General features: G+C 36.0%; 1 protein-coding gene and 1 long non-coding RNA gene across 7 annotated transcripts in view; one reads left to right on the top strand and one right to left on the bottom strand.

Moving 5' to 3' along the window:
- Positions 1-6654, top strand: part of LOC109272374 (uncharacterized) — a 117519-nt gene extending 110865 nt beyond the window's left edge. For 4 of the 6 annotated variants that reach the window (XR_008424231.1, XR_002082433.2, XR_008424236.1 and 1 more), the window contains 2 exons: positions 248-544; positions 6331-6654. This is a non-coding gene — a long non-coding RNA (uncharacterized LOC109272374). Of the gene's footprint in view, positions 1-247; positions 545-6323 lie in introns of all 6 variants that reach the window. The other 2 variants (XR_002082432.2, XR_008424234.1) reach the window with 2 other exon arrangements.
- The window catches only part of SCN9A (sodium voltage-gated channel alpha subunit 9), a 166829-nt gene that overhangs the window by 65522 nt on the left and 83618 nt on the right, over positions 1-17689 (bottom strand). The window contains exons 9-16 of the mRNA XM_019458336.2: positions 16522-16663; positions 13806-14012; positions 11448-11735; positions 8825-9196; positions 5725-5854; positions 4149-4387; positions 1899-2072; positions 280-636 (exon numbers count right to left, since the gene is read on the bottom strand). Of these exons, the coding sequence (XP_019313881.2) occupies positions 280-636; positions 1899-2072; positions 4149-4387; positions 5725-5854; positions 8825-9196; positions 11448-11735; positions 13806-14012; positions 16522-16663 (1909 nt within the window). The remainder of the gene's footprint in view (positions 1-279; positions 637-1898; positions 2073-4148; positions 4388-5724; positions 5855-8824; positions 9197-11447; positions 11736-13805; positions 14013-16521; positions 16664-17689) is intronic.

Below are 17689 nucleotides of genomic sequence, written 5' to 3'. Positions count from 1 at the left end.
CCACAGATTTAATTCATATGCCATCACTATCAAAATGAGAGAATAAAGTAGGAAACCATCCGTTAAAATAAATATTGCGAAAAATATAAAAATGGGTTATCTGTCAGGGAAATTGAAACAATATTTCATTTTATTTTCTGTTTTTTTTCCTGTATTAAAATGATCAAAATTCTATTGCAATTAATAGTTTTATGTGTAATTAATCCTATAATTATAAGTGATTGTCATATAACAATTTACCATGCAGAATTTTCAATGTGTGAACATGCGACTACGTACCACTAGATTTCCAATGACCATGACCATCATGTAAACTATAAGGCACATGGCTTGACCAGCGACCTCCATACAGTCCCACATGGTTTCTATCCACTCTCCACACAGCACGCGGAAGACAATCAGGAAGGAGTGGAAGAAATCATTCATGTGCCAGCGTGGGAGTGTACAGTCTTCATTGATCTTGCAGACACATTCTTTGTAGCTTTTACCAAAGAGCTGCATGCCAACCACAGCAAAAATGAAGACGATGATGGCCAACACCAAGGTGAGGTTACCCAGAGCACCCACTGAGTTGCCAATGATCTTTATCAGCATATTCAGTGTTGGCCAAGACTTTGCCAGTTTGAACACTCGAAGCTAAAAGTAAACACAAAGCTTAATGTTAATTATTAGAAAATTTTTCAATTTTCAATGTTTCCAATCTTGAGTTTTGTTCAGAATTTTAAATTCTAAAATATTGTCATCATTACCTAGCTAAAATTGATTATTTCTATTTTTTACTTTCAGCTATTTTCAATATTCTTGTTATTTTGTTATGCTTGCCACAATATAATTACTACACATATTTTGAAGGAAGTTTAGGATTGCTATAAAAGCCTCTTGTAATGATTTCAGATATTATTCCCTTTAGAATTGATAATTTATCCTTAATTCTATTTTTAGATAATTAAAAATTTTTTTTAATTTGAAAATAGTCTGATACTTTTTATACCTTTTCATATTGACATTGGGATAAAGTCCAACATGTTAGTGTGGAGGTTCCTCAAAAACTTAAAAATAGAACTACCCTATGACTCAGCAATTGCATCACTAGGTTTTTACCAAAAGGATACAAAAATACTGATTCAAAGGGGCACATGCACCCTGACATTTATAGCAGCATTATCAACAATAGCCAAATTATGGAAAGAGCCCAAATGTTCACCAACTGATAAATGGATAAAGAAGATGTGGTGTGTGTATATATATATATATATATATATATATATATATATATATATACATATATATATATATATATATACATGTATATATACATGTATATACATATACATATATATATAGTGGAATATTACTCAGCCATCAGAAAGAATAAAATCTTGCCATTTGCTATGACATGGATGGAGCTAGAGTGTATAATCCTAAGTGAAATAAGTCAGTCAGAGAAAGACAACAACCATATGATTTCACTCATATGAGGAATTTAAGACACAAAACAGATGAACATAGGAGAAAGGAGAAAACAAAGAGAGGCAAGCAAACCATAAGAGTCTTTTAACGACAGAGAACAAACAGAGGGTTGCTGGAAGAGAGGTGGGTAGGGGGATGGGCTAAATGGGTGATGGGTGTTAAGGATGTAGCATGTAACTGAATATGTCTTCAAGAGTCTAAAATTGATTCAAATTATGACTATGTCTTCAAGATGCTAAGATTAAAATATTCATGTGATTTTTGAGCTCTTTAAGAGCTTTTGCTATAGAATTAACTTGATTACACTGGACACCAGAACCTAATCTTGTCTTTTGATTTAAACTGCTAAAAGATTTAAATAATAATACAAAGCATTAGAAACACCCCTTTATATATGGAATACAATGGTAAGGTTGGTCTATATTTACCAGTCTGAATGATCGCAGAACTGACAGTCCTTCCACATCTGCTAGAAAAAGCTCTACTAAACTTAAAGTCACAATAAGGCTGTCAAAAATATTCCATCCTACTTGGAAATACTCATATGGATCCATGGCAATAAGTTTTAAAACCATTTCAGCTGCAAAGATCCCAGTGAAGACCTAAATGAGAAATACAATGTGTTTTTTCTGGTATTATGAGAAGTATAGAATCAAAGTAATGATGATTATTACCATTTGTTTAACATCATTGTGCTTCAGACAATGTGCCAGATACTCTACAAATGTGTTATCTCATTTAATCCCATAAACCTGGTAGTATTATTCCTATAGCTCCAATGTAAGCATTACAAGGTTAAAAAGCTCTAACTTTCCTGTCCATTCTTATCATCTTTAGATAGCATTTTAGAGGAGCATATTAAAATTCCAGGTAAATAAAGCCATGACAATCAACACAGGTCGTTTTTGCAAAAAAAAAAAAAAAAAAATTACATGGGTCATACTCTGGAAGAAAATGAAAAGGAAATATAGACTGACACTAAAATCTTGAGTCAGCCTTTTTGTTGGGTCTGACTACTCTTAGAGTAATAGAGAACATATTGACTCACTCTTTAAAGATTTATTAGTAGGAGAGGGAAAAGTATTTAATTGACACAGTGGGAGCTAAAGTAAGACTTTCAAAGCTTTGACACAAAAGTGCATCACAAAACATCATTAATTCATGACACTGGTATCAAAGGACTGACTTAAGAAAACAACACTGAAGGACCTGTTTATGAATCATTCAGGTTTGACTAGACTCAAAGAAGCTGACCAAAGAAGGCTCAAAGGGAAATGGTGAAGTCTACATAAGTGCCGGGTCCATTTAAAAATAATGCAGCATCAAGAAGACAATCAGGGAGTACCCCGCACTTAGGGTAGTGGCAATAGATAAGAAACACGATAAATTCTTTTGGGGTTCACAGTGATGCAGTCAATTCAGCAAGAAGGTACTGATTTTCATGGCCTGTACCTCCATCAACAATTAGAAACCAAATAGGCCTATCTTTTTCCGAAGAGAAATGGAAGGAAAGAAGCATGCTCCCTCAGAGAGCATATGGTATACATACATCTCAACTAAAAATACAGTGTATGGGAAAGAAGACTGACTCAGATACAAAGTCTTTGGCTTCAAAGATCAATTGGTTTGGGACCATGACAAAAGTAAAATTATCTTACACAGACATTCACAAAGACATCCAGAGTTATTCATGATTTATGAAGTCATAAATGGGGACCCTTTGGCCATGAAATTGCACTTCTGCCTGCTTCATACAGATTCTCAGAAACTAGCACTTGTTGTTTGCCATAAGGCATTACTTAAGCCAGAATGTGACCAGCACTGCACATTTGAGAAATCAGTCTGGCATCTATTTGCCAAACAGGATCCTATATCTTCTTGAAGCCTACAGATCCTTTCTTAAGTGCCCTTTTGTCTTCTGTGTCTAGTCCTACCATTTTAGCTTCTTGGTATTCTTATTCTTAAGACTTCTTTCTGCTGGTTGATTTAAAGCATGATGATGATAATAATAATAACAATAGGTTTAATTTGTTAACGACTTACGATATGCCAGGCTAATAAGTAGAAAGTGTTTATTCCTCTTAACAATATGATAAATGAAGTGTTATCATTATATTATAAATAATATATTATTTTTCTTATTTTGCAAGTGACGTATTATTATTATTTTGTAAATGAGAAAATTAGAGACATATTTGTTCAAGGTCATATAACCAGTAAAAGGCAGAATGAGAATTCAATTCCAGGACTTTGGGACTCCAAAGGCCCAGACACTTCACTATTATGCCAAAACAAACCATCCACAGTTTTTCTAAAAATATGTGGGGAATGTACTCACAAGGCAGCTGCAATATAATTATAAAATAGGTAATTATCAAATTTTCAAAGTGTTGCTTCAAAGAGACATTCTGGCAGGAAAAAAAAAACCAACACCATCAATTCCCAAGATGGTGACCCCCCTTTGGAAATAGTATTGTTATAGACCTCTGCACTTCTGCAAAATTATTTTAAAGTAGTATCACCAGAAACTTGACTCTGTACAATGATTCATATTGTGAATTCTGGATATGGATAATTATGTAGCTATACACCCATCTGAGTTAAAAAAAAAAAGAAGTGACAATCATGACATCCAAGGGGAAGAACTATGGGTACATAATACACATTTAGAGACTCACCAAATTTCCTACAGTGAGTACATTTTTGAATTCATCAGTCATGGGGTGATGCTCCATAGCCATAAACAATGTGTTTAAAACTATGCAAATGGTAATAGCAAGATCTACAAAAGGATCCATTACAATAAAATAGACAAGCTTTTTGAATTTTATCCAATATGGAGAACAATTCCAGATCAAGAATGTATGTGCAAATCTGTACCACCAAGGTGGACATTTCTGTCTGGATTCTTCAAGTTCTGGGGGGAAAACCAAGAGAGAGCATGAAGTCAATCATTTGTTTATTTTATTCCTAACCAGGTACAAATCAGCAGTAGACTTTAACACTAAAACAAGTCTTCTGTTTAGACTTTGCAAATTTAACAGTACTGCTTCTATGAAAACATAATATATTACATAAAAATCTTCTATCATGATGTTCATTTACTAGACCAAGTGTAATTTAGGGGAAGGCAGTGAAATTAATGACTCAAAGCAGATAGAGGCAACTCCTAGAGAAACATACACCTAACGTGATGGTAAACAGGAGAACCTATGTTTTCTTTTTTTACTTTTTCCTTGCATATACAGAGAAAGCACATGGGAGTGGGGGTGGGGGAGAGAGGCAGAAGGAGAGGGAGAGAGAATTTCACCCAGGCTCCACGCACAGTGTGGAGCCCCACATGGGGCTTGATCCCATGACCTGGTGATTATGACCTAAGCAGAAATCAAAAGTTGGACACTCAACTGACTGAGCCACCCAGGTACCCCAAGAATCAATGTTTTCTTAATGGAGAAATATATATTTTCCATCAATATATATTTTTTCACAGGTGAAATCAATCTCAGAACCAAGAGACTAGAAATAACTTATGGAGTGGCTCATTCAATAGATACATCATACCATAATCTCTTTTATTTCTCACCATTAAGTTTAGGAAGTGGGTGGAAGCTTTGTCTGAGGCCATCATGGTATGAAAGCACAAGGTGGGACCTGGGACATATTGTAGGGGGAGAGGGTGGAAACCAGCACATTGTAAAAGTTGCCACCCTGACTCGCTTCTCAAGGTGTAACCACTATATGTTCTCTAAATTGCTTTCTCTAATGCCTTTTCATCATAATCTTAACAGATGTTATGTCACAGATTACCATTTTATAATTTTGCTGAATGTGCTCAGAGGCAGCCATTATAGACATCTGGAAGTATATATTATTTTCTTGCATATTAGATGGTAAACCCAGAGACTAAGTTTGTAAGATTATATACTATATATATAGTATATGTATAATATATGTATATAATATATAACCCACACAGCCCTGGTTAACCTAGCTTTCTTCATTTATTATCATTAATTGTCTTTGAAAAGTCTTATCATCCAGTATCTTTAATCACACACATAAAAACTTTATCAAGTTTTTTGAGCACATAAAGACCATTCCATTAGTATCCATTGGTTATCTTTACCATTGTTTATGATCATTTTTTATTCTTTGAATTCTTCCTAAGAACTTCATATACCTATTTAAGGCTAACCAGGGCTTATCTAAATTTTGTTTAAAAATCTGTATGGGTAAGACAGCATTATTACATACCTTCTACAGTGTTTGTTAATATGCTTACTCTACTCATTGCTCTTTGTCTTAGATGGGGATCATTCAACATATCTTCAGAAAGGAGATAAGAACTGGAACGTCTTTTCTTATGTATTTGATTAGTTGTACCCTGAAAGAAAAAAAAAGATGATTAATTAAAGTTCTAAGAATATAATTCTAATAAATTATAGGTGCAGAATAAAATTTTGCTTAGGTAGCTGTAGTGAGTAAATAAAAGTAGAAATTAGGCTGCTGGGTTGTAATCATAGTTCTGCTACTTACTGGGTATGTGTCACTGGAGGGTTACTTAACTCCCATCTCAGTTCTATCATTGGTAAAATGGAGATGATCATAGTATTAGCCTCATATTCTCGCTTTGAGGATTAAAAGAATTAATGCTTAGGAAGTAAAAAATAAAACAAGCTGCTTTTCTTGTTGTAATCACTTTCATCACCTATCTTTCTGGGTGTCGAATTTATTCAGATAGTTTTACCATGTAAGTGTCCTACATGAAACCAGCTAAACGTGTATTGCAGTGATGTGTGGTAAAGGGACAGAACCTCGGTATTCTCTGATAAATTTCTATAATCTTTGTTGAGGTAACAGAATTACATGGAGACTGTAATGGATGTTTCTTATTACCAAGGAAGATCTCATGAATTGCTCTGAGTGGATGAGGATAAATGACTCAGCGTGAAAAGGACGACGGAGACTGGTGGGCACTGTAGCAAAATGGAGAATGTAAGCTCCATCTGAAAGAGGTGACCACTGTTCAGCTCTAAAGGATTGTTGCCATGCAGGAATATGAGCTCAGTCTTACCAGGTGCACTCATTTTTGTGTGAAAATGTCTTGTTTTTAAATCTTGGCAACTAATTCAAAGTTTAAACACTATGCTGGTTCAGTGCAGGCCAACAATACACACACACACATACACAGCTCACACACACATATACACACAAACAACTATACAATTCTACATGTATCACCTATCTATCTGTTTAGGTGTGGTATGTGTGGTATTTACGTATGTATAGATACACACACACCACTTTACAAACATGTAAATATAGCTCTAGAGTTTTAAAGTTGTATAGTTGTTTAGATATACTTATATGTGTGTGTATATCAAAACATGGACACATGGGCATAAATGTATGCATGTGTGTCTGTCTGTATGTGTATGTGCGCAGACATCCACACACACATATCTGTAGCTGGCTTTTTATGGAGATGTTTCTATTTGATACAGTCTCTAATCTACTGACTTTCAAGAAATGGCAATTTTTCTACAAGTCAAACAAGAATAACACATTCTTTTTCATGTAGACACGTTTTAGTTGTCAAGGTTATATTATCTGTCATGCAATTTTTTTCATCTAAACTGTACATTTTGCCACACTATCATGTTTATTGCATTTCTGTTGAATCTTAGAGTATACTCTAGTTTTGTAGTTTGTTTCAGGATTTATGGTAATACTGATTTTTCTACGGTAAAAGTAAAGTCTTTAGTGAAAATATTTCATTTAAAAATATGAAATAATATCCAAATCTGATATAAATTATATGTTTCACAGATAGTACATCACTGAAAAGCAAAACACAGCAAAGATCTGATTCCATAGAATTTAGCATGCTCATTTGACAAGGAAAAATATCTTGGCCGAAGGCCCAAAGCTGGATCATGCAAGCACAGAGGTCACTTGTTACCTAAAAAGCACATGCAGTCATTCCAAATGAAATATGTATGTGGCCATGACTTTGATGGAACTTTATTCTCGCTAAAAATATATTGTCTGAAAATATGAATATATGAATACCTAGCATGAGTTCAAAGCTTGTTAGGTCAGTCAGAGCCCCTACTGATCTTTAGTAATGCAACAGAACAGTGACTGGCCTAAAGAGGTAACCTAGAAACTCCAGAAACCAGAAAGATCTCACTTTTCAGCCTAATTAGACACTTTCTCTACTGACTTAATTACTCCTAAACCCTTGAAATTGTTGCCTTGGAATTGTTGTTTTGTTTTTGCTTTTATGTGTGTATGTTTGTATTAATGTATATAGTTTGGCTATTATATTTTTATCGGTAGACTCCAGACCACAGAGTTTTTGTTTTTGTTTTTATCTTATTTTAATGAAAAAAGTTTCAATTATGTATGGGGAAAAGCATAGCTATTCTAAATTATTTCTAAGTTTCAGGGCACCTGGGTGGCTCAGTTGGTTAAATGCCCAACTTCAGCACAGGTCATGATCTCGCAGTTTATGGGTTTGAGCCCCACGGTGGGCTCTGTGCTGACAGCTCAGAGTCTGGAGCCTGCTTCGGATTCTTTGTCTCCTTCTCTCTGCCCCTCCCCTGCTCACACTCTCTCTCTGTCTCTCAAAAATAAATAAACATTAAAAACATTAAATTATTTCCAAGTTTAAAAGCCTAGCACACATTGGAGAGAGAGCAAAAATGTGGTGGGTTAAGAGTGCAAGCTCTGAAACAGAGAGCCTGTTTGAACTTCAGGACTACTGTTTACTAGCTGAGTGAACTTGGGGAAATTGCTTTGCTTCTCCATGCCTCAGTTTCCTCCTATGTAAAAGAGGGATGATAATATATCACCTTACAGGGCTATTATAAATCCTAAACACATATTTGCTATTATTATTACTATTATTAAAACTCAAGATTCTTTGCACAAGGTATATATTAAACAGTATCTTCAGAACGATAGCAGTAGGTGGAAAGAATCCAAATTTCCTTAGAAAAATGGGACCTATTATCAACTAATAAAGATCAGCATAACCAATGCATTTTCTGTGCTGAGATTTATGTATATATATCTATGTCTTTTATACATTGTTTTCTAAAGGGATGGTTTATAATATGGAAGTAAATATAAGTTCCTTTTTTAAAAAAATGCAGTTTTAAATATCTTTGAATTAGACATCTACAGCATATCCCATGAGGATTACATTAATGAGGTGAAGGTGTGTTTCTGTAGTAGCGGTATTGCAAAATGCAGAGCCATTCACAGGACCCAAGAAGGCCCCTCTAGCAGATGGACTGATGCAAGAACAAGGGCCGAGCCAGGCCTGAGCTATTTAAAACATCCTTACGCTGTCATCAGAAGTTGCCTTATCTATTATCACCTCTGGCAGAAGCTGTCCATTGGGGAGCATGAGGGCTGAGGGTCCATCAACCAGGGAGACCACACCATTGCAGTCCACGGCACTGTGCATCTTCCCATTCACTGGCAGCACTGGGGGGGACCTACTGGCTTGGCTGATGTTACTGCTGCGCCGCTCCCGAGGTCTGTGGGGCACAAACAGTGAGCCCCTCCTGCTCTCACCATCCCCGAAAATGCTATGCTCATCGTCGGCAAACTCAGTCTCAGATCCAATGTCTTTCCCTCGGCCTTTGAAACTAAAAAGACTCGTTCTGCTGCTGCGCCTTGCAGAAAACAAGGAGCCTCGGATGCTGAGTGGTGACTGCAGGAAAAAAACAAAAAACAAAAAAGATGACATGTAGCCATGTATTTGCTGAAGCATCTAAGAATAGAAGTGCACATTACTGCCTCTGAGACCTCTGAGCTGAGGCCAGGTGGCTCTGCGCTGGTTGAAAAGAAACATATTAAAAAATAAAGCAATTCAGCAGGAAGACAAATTCTCCCAAATAAGGGATGAAAAGACTGGAGAATTCATCCTTTCTGGAGTAGGTACATTATTTATTACTGTATAGGTCTCTCCTACTTTGGCCTACAGTGACCTCGCCATGCTTTCTACCCCACTGATTTTGCTACAAAGAACATACCACTTATAAAAAGCATTTGGTATTCATACCTGTTATTTAGCTTTCAATATATCAGTCCCTAAGTTCCATAAGTAATTGAAACTCTCTTGAGGCCGAAGGGCACACTGTGTGCCTCTTTGCATTCCAATGCTTGCAACTCCACTTTACATGTTGGAAGCTCAGTCAAGGTATGTTAAGAAAGACCTTTCAATGTCAGTGAGTTTACAAATCATATAATACTAGAATTTGAAAAACAGATTGCCCAACACCAAAGAGGAGGAAAAGTCACATTTATTGAATTCACGGCCAGGATAAACTGTGTTCATAAACAAAACTGAGTGTTTATTCTTTGGAAGTATTTAATTCAATAAGTGCTAGTGCTTCCTATGGAAAGGACAAAGTGGCAGGCACTCTGAATAATGGAAAGCGAGGATAACAAAGCCTTTGCCTTAAATCCAGCTTGTTTTGCTCTTGTCATAGGTCTTTTTATTGATACCACATGCTTTCAAGTTCTGTCTCCCCAGCTAAATTATAAAATCTTTGAAGGTAGGGACTCTGATTTCTATGTGTATCTGGAAGCATCTTACAGACTTAAGTAGTAGAAGATAGAAATTTTATTGTTTTAATTATTTTTTTCTTAATTTTTATTTAAATTCAAGTTAGATAATATACAGTGTAGTCTTGGCTTCAGGAGTAGAACACCATGATTCATCTCTTACATATCACACTCAATGTTCATCCCGAAAAGCACCCTCCTTAATGCCCATCACCCATTTAAACCATCCCCCCACCCACCTCCTCGCCAGCAACCCTCCATTTGTTCTCTGTATTCAAGAGTTTCTTATGGTTTGTCTCAGTTTAAATGAAGTCATAAATGCGAAGAACAGTAATTGTTAAGTAAGGCACCAAAGAGCAAATGGGAGAAGTGGTGAGGGCAGAGGCAAATTTGTGGGATAAGTGGCATCTGAGCTTATGAAAGAAGAATGGGTGCTGCCACACCAGGAGGGAAACAAAGAAGAAAACCACCCCACTTAGAGAACACCACATGTACTAAGTAACAGAGGTACAGGGCATGTATGTATGAGTGAATAATCACGATGGACTGAGGGTACATGAAGGTAGAGAAAGGTGGGAAAGAAGGCTGAAGCCAGTCCACAACATGGATAAGATGTAGGTCTTCTTCTATAGTCAGTAGTTATTCAACACAGAGTGTTTGTTTTGTTTTGTTTTCTTTGTCTTTCAAGTTGAGCCAAGGGACAGCTTTGTTTTGTAAAAGGGATTTGGGAGTGTTGTATGAGAGAAAACAGGCTAGTATTTAGGAGAAGGGAAGCAATTGTTCATCTTAGAGTTCTGTAGGCAGGGAACCCTGAGATATGGAGGTTTCAGTGGAAAGAGAAAAAAGAAAAAAGGAAAGAGATATTTTACACAAGCAGAAATAACAGACTGAGCAATTAGTTATTAGTAGTAGTTGATGCAGTCGGGGGTAGAGGTTGTCAAGTGTCTCCAAACTTTCCAGCTCATGCACTGATATTCTGCTGGTACCATTAGTTATGGTGGTGAAGAAAAGTGGAGAACCTAGTCTGGGATTAGTTTTTAGCCAATGAGGCATTACCAAATACAGACTAGATAAAAATGTAAAAGTTAATATGTTGTGTAAATAATTTCTTCATTTATGACAGTTCTTATGAATATTCTGTTCTGAAAATGTTTATTGGAGAAGATATGACAATGATGAAACTATAGGCTCCTTCAAAAATGGTCCAAGTTAAATGGAAAACTATGCACATCTGTGTTCTTTCCATAAATGTCCAACAATCAATAAGTTTTTACCTAAAAATATACCAGTGAAGTCACTCACTCTCCTTTCCTGAGATCCTGTTACCTCAAGGTAACACATTTTGCTCTATAATCCTAGCCCTGGCAATAAGCATTTGACAATTGCATTGGTACCTGATTAGGGGTAGACAGTCTCTTTTCATGTGCTCGCCTATGACCTTCAACCCCAAGGTGGAAACTTTTTCTCCTGATACTCTCCTCAGACTCTGATTTGGACAATTTCTCATTGTCTCCCTTTTCTTCCCCACTGGCGAGCTTCTTTTGGTTCTTTTTCCTTCTTCTGTTTCTTCTTTCTTTAGCACTTTTAGAGCTCAGTTTGGATGTTTCAGAAGAACTCTCAGAGAAGCCCATAATTCTGCTTCTCCCAATACTTGTGTACTCAGCTGCTGCCATTGCGATTGCCTGTTGGACCAAGAGGTCACACATGTGGTAAGTCATTTCCAAAGTCTGGGAAACTCTATTATGGGGTAGGCACCTCTCTACCATGAATTTAATTACACTGTCCATGTAATCATGTCCCTTGTGCATGAAGTCATGCCTTTTTATTTATTTTTTATTTTTGTATTGTAACTAGAGAGCTTACAAAGCATATATTTATTGCTTTTCTTGCATTGTGATAAGGCCCCATTTTACTTTGGCATTAAACTAATATATACTATTCCTATATTTATGGTAAAACAATTTAAAATGGTATTTATAAAAGTTTTACTAGGTAATTCTGTAACATAAAACTCACATAAACCATATAATAAGAAAATTCGTACATCTTTTTCAGGTAATTAACTCAATATTATCAAAAGAGTCAGGCACTCAGTTTAATGGAAACTGAATTGCCTGAAAACAAAAATGAATTATTATAAAATGAATGTCAAGAAGATGAGAGACTTCTAAGGGTTTCCTAGAAAATCCTGGATGACATACTGTTAATCTTTTATCAAAAATTAAGTTTTTATTATTAAAACATTCCTTGTAAAAATTTGGAAAATAAGGACATTGTGAATAAAAAAATAAAAATCACTCAATCCTAAAACCCAGAAATAATTGGTGTATTTCTTCATATATATATATATATATATATATATATATATATATATATAAAGTTTTTAAATTGTTTGTATATTATGCCCAATTTTGTATCCTACTACTTAATACATTATATTAAAACATTTCACTGTCATCATAATATTCTTAAAGCACATCATTTTATGGCTGAATAATACTCCAAGACACAAAAGTATCATAATTCTCCTTATCATTATCTAATTTAAAAATTTATATACTTTTTGATGTTTAATATTATCAAAATACTGCACTGAACATCTTTCTCTATCAAAGTTTTCTACTTTACATATTACTACCTTTCCCCTAATAAGTTAGACATTTTTTTTATTTTATTTTTTTTAATGTTTATTTATTTTTGAGACAGAGAGAGACAGAGCATGAATGGGGGAGGGGTAGAGAGAGAGGGAGACACAGAATCGGAAGCAGGCTCCAGGCTCTGAGCCATCAGCCCAGAGCTTGACGCGGGGCTCAAACTCACGAACCGAGAGATCGTGACCTGAGCTGAAGTCGGACGCTCAACCGACTGAGCCACCCAGGAGCCCCATAAGTTAGACATTTTGAAGATATTTAGGTTGAAATATCAAACAAATTTTATTTATTTTTACTTTTTTTTGAAAGCTTATTTATTTATTTTGAGAGTGAAAGTAGGGGAGAGGCAGAGAGAAAATCCCAAGCAGGCTCTGCACTGTCAGTACAAAGCCCAATGCAGCACTTGAACTCACAAACCATGAGATCATGACCTGAGCCGGTCAGATGCTTAACTAACTGAGCCACCCCGGTGCTCCCAAACAAATTTTAAACTCCTGCATAATATTTAAATTTTTGGTTCTCTTGGTACAAACCTTCTGAAACTTTTCCACTGAAGTACCCTCTTGGAGAGAGGAGTGAGGAAGAATACTCAATAATTTGTACCTTAGCCTAAAGTGCCTACAACCATAAGTATAAATTTTCTTAACATCTCATATTTTTTATCTTAAAAGTTCTTGCCACGTTAACAAAAATTGATGCACATTTTTCTTTCTACTCCATAGAGTATCTGTTATCTTTAACACTTAAATAATTTTCCCTAAGCTTTTGTATGCAATTGCTACTCTGGGGAAACATATCATATATGTTTTGGGACTTTGCATAATGCCATACATACTGAGGAATTATGGATAACAGGTTTAGGAGGAATGGCTTAGAATATTCTCTGTGCTGATTATGGGGAAAGGTAGAATGAGACAAATACCAATTCTAACTCAATCCAGAATTGGTTCTTTGACCACCCCAGAATGAAAATTCAGCTTATGTTAAAAAATCCAGTAAGGAAAATCTCATGGGGAAGGCCACAGAGTCTCTGCTATGAGCCTCTGCTATTCCCCTTTGGATTTCTACTTCTAGGGAGAATTTTACACCAAACAATAATACCTCAGCTTCTTCTTGCTCTTTTTTAAGACGATCTAACATCTGTTGAAATTCTAACTCCTTTTGCCTCGCTTCTTCGATGTTTGCCTGGTTCTGTTCCTCATAGGCCATGGCAACCACAGCAAGAATCAAGTTTATTAGATAAAATGATCCCAGAAAAATCACCACAACAAAGAAGATCATGTAAGTTTTCCCAGCAGCACGCAGTGTCTAGGGAAAAATGGAAATCATTATTTTAATAACACAAAGATTTTTGGTAGATTATTTCAACTTGAATGGCATATTAGGCATGGGGAAGTTGGGCAGTTCAGTATAATCTCATGTTATCAAAAATATAAAGGAATAAAATTACACCTCCATGGAAAACAATCCGTATTTAAATACACACTTTTTCACTACAAAGGATATAGCAATCTATTAAACTTGTATTAAAATTAGGTATGATTCTTCACTATTTTTAAGAATAATAATCCTGGATTTAACAATGTTTACTTATTTATTTTTGAGAGAGAGAGAGAGAGGAATAGAGATAGATGGTCAGAGAGAATCCCAAACAGACTCCACTGTCAGCACAGAGCCCGATGTGGGGCTCCAACTCACAAACTATGAGACCATGGCCTGAGTCGAAACCAAGAGTTGGACCCTTAACTGACTAAGCCACACAGGTGCCTCAGTCTGGGATTTTTTAAATCTGCAGTCTGAAAATTACTCAAAAAGGAGCTACTCTGCTCATTTTCAAATTAGAGAAGCAGATAGTATCTGTAGTCCCTTTGACTGATAAAGAAAGTATCAATGATGATGTATCATGTTCACACAAAGTAGCGAGCCTAATTGAATGATCTTATCTGCTTGTCTACTGTTATATTTACTTTTAATTAATATGTATTAAAAGTTTTGAATGCAGCATATAGTACAAAAATTCAAATGGTATAAAAAGATAATTACACGAAAAATATCTCTCTCCTGTCTCTGATGCCTACTCATTTCCCTTTTCTATCAGTTATCATTGTTACAATTTCTTCTCTTTGATAAATTCTTAGGTAGTGGAATTTTTGGTTAATGGGTATATTCATTTTAATTTTCATGAAAGTTCCTATGTTGCACTTGGCTGTGGTTCCCAGCAATGTGTGAGTAAGTCTACCTCCCCATGTCACAGCCAGACAGCGTCTCTCTTTGGATCTCCATCATTCTAACAGGTAAACAATTAGCTGTCACTCTCGTTTTAATTTTCATTTCTTTAATTTTGAGTAAAAGTGAGCTTATTTTTGCATATTTAAAGTTGTGTCTATTCCTTTTTTCCTCTGAAGTATATGTTTACATAATTTCTATATTCCTTTGTAATATTAGAAATGAAGTAAACATAAAACAGGCCAAAAGAATCTGGCAATTCTAAGAAAAGTGATTCATTTTTTATTTATAATACAGAATAATCATTTTCATCTCTTTCCTCCTGGGGTCAGGTGCTGAGAATATATAAGTGAAAAGATACACCCATAGGCCCAAAAGATCACATTGGAGGAGGTGGCCATGTGAATTAATAATTAATGTACAAGTGATGGATATTATAAACTGAGGAATATTAAAAAGGCATGGAAGTGTAGAGGAAGGAGAAATTGAGTTTGGACAGGAGAATTTAGAGATGTGAATTGGGTCTTCAATTCTTATATTTCCTTCCTAGAGCTGCCACGACAATGTACTATAGACTGGGAAGCTGAAACAACAGAAATTTTAATTAAAAAAAATTTTTTTTTAATCTTTATTCACTTTTGAGAGACTGAGAGAGAGCATGAGTGGGGGAGGGGCAGAGAGAGGGGGACACAGAATCCAAAACAGGCTCCAGGCTCTGAGCTGTCAGCACAGAGCCCAACATGGAGCTTGAACCCACGAACTGTGAGATCATGACCTGAGCCGAAGTCGGACGCTTAACCGACTGAGCAACCGAGGCGCCCCAGAAATTCTACTTTCCAACAGTTCTAGAGGATGGAAGTCCAATATCAAAGGGTTGGTTTGTTGGATTTCTCCTGAGGTCTCTCTCCTTGGCTTGTCAATGGCTGCCTTCTCACCGAGTGCTCACAGGGTCTTCTCTCTGTGTCCAGGTGGGCACATTTCTGGTGTTTCTCAGGAACTAATCTCCTTTTCTTTTAAGGACACCAGTCAGATTGGATTAGGACCCATCCCGATGCCTCATTTCAATTTAGTCACCTCTTTAAATCCCTAACTCAAAAAATAGTCAGTCTAAGGCGCTGAGAGTTAGGACTTTAACACATAAATGGGAGGGGGTACAATTTAATTCATAGCAACTGTACATGGGAGTTCAAAAAAATAAAGCATAATGAACCTACGAGATCCTGGTGTTTAGGGCATTGCAAGCAGGGCAGCACATTCAGGAAACAGTGTGTGCAGGAGAGCTACAAGAGACTGTGACAGTGTATTTCCTGCTATTTACTTAGGACCCCATAGGATGCTATATTCAGAAAGGGTTGGGGGACATGAACTGGAGATCAAATAAGCCAAAAAAGGATAAGATAACAATGTATAATTTTCAGAATTATCCACTCTAATACTGCTGGAAATAAAACATGTCTAATTTTAGTGATAAGCCAAAAGAGTTTTGTCCTTTCTAAATTGAAAAAAAAATCTTATATAAAGTCTGGTAAGGAACAGTCACCAGATTTTTATGCTATTCAAAAATGCAATGAATGTTTCTCTTGGCACTCACCTGTTGGTAAAGATTTTCCCAGTAATCCTGGGTCATTAGCCGAAATAAGGCCAAGAAGGCCCAACTGAAAGTGTCAAAGCTTGTGTAGCCATAATCAGGGTTTCTACCAGCTTTCACACACTTGTACCCTTCTGGACACTGACTACATACAAAAAAAAAAAAAAAATCACAAGTTAGAATGTTTCCGGGAGGCAACCTAAGGAGTACAACAGAACAGTTAGATATTCAAGGTTCCTTTCTAGGAGGACGATATTGAATAATGATTAAGAACGCATTATTTGGAATCAGGAGGAACTGGGTTTGAATCCCATCCCACTCTACTAGTTGGTGACTTTGTCAAATTACTTAAATTCTTCAAGGTGCAGTTCACTCTTTCTGTGAGAAGAGGATAAAACCTACTTCAAAAGGTTAAGATTGTTGTTAAGTTTAAAGAAGATGATATATACAAATGGTCTAGCCTAGTTCCTCTATATGGAAAGCATTTAATAAATGGCAGCTGCTATTAGTATCCTCATCAAAATCTGGAAATTCCATCTGGCACCAAGTAATAGTTCTTGCATCAGAAATATTGATATATAGGCCTCCACCAAAACTCGGTTCCTCCAAATTATTCTTGGAGTGAATTTGAATTAAAAAAAAATAGCCAAAATAGAGCAATTATGTAAGTTCATAAAGATTTGTAGTTTTATATTTTTCATTCTAAAATCGGTGGACTGGGCAGTCTCTACTGTTCTGCCCACTGCTCCCTTGCGGTGTATTCAATAAACTTCTAACTTCTTCAAAAAAAATAACAATAAAATAAAATAAATTGGTAGACTTGCATGGTGATGCCATTGAACAGTGGTCTGAACTGTCTTGCAGAGCAGCAACCTTATTTGTTTATTTTTAATGTTCCCAGTGAACACAGAGCCTGGTGAACAAATATCTGGGCGGGGAAGAACAAGAACAGAGATGAACTTGGTATATAGGAAAAACTGCAAGATAGGTAGTTTGTAGAGATGGGAGATTCTTAAAATATCTTTACCCAAGTCCATGGGTTCCTTTGTTTAGAGTGGCCAAAGTGTCCCTGCATTCAGTCATCTATGAATCATTCTTGATTGGAAAATGAGTAGAATTTGGGAAGAAAGAAAGTTGATTCTATCACTCTTTTTTCCAGAAAGAAGAAAGA

Source organism: Panthera pardus, unplaced genomic scaffold (genome assembly GCF_024362965.1).
Source record: "Panthera pardus isolate Hobbes unplaced genomic scaffold, ASM2436296v1 HiC_scaffold_10, whole genome shotgun sequence".
Taxonomy (NCBI): domain Eukaryota; kingdom Metazoa; phylum Chordata; class Mammalia; order Carnivora; family Felidae; genus Panthera; species Panthera pardus.
This window is presented reverse-complemented; position numbering and strand designations above follow the sequence as displayed.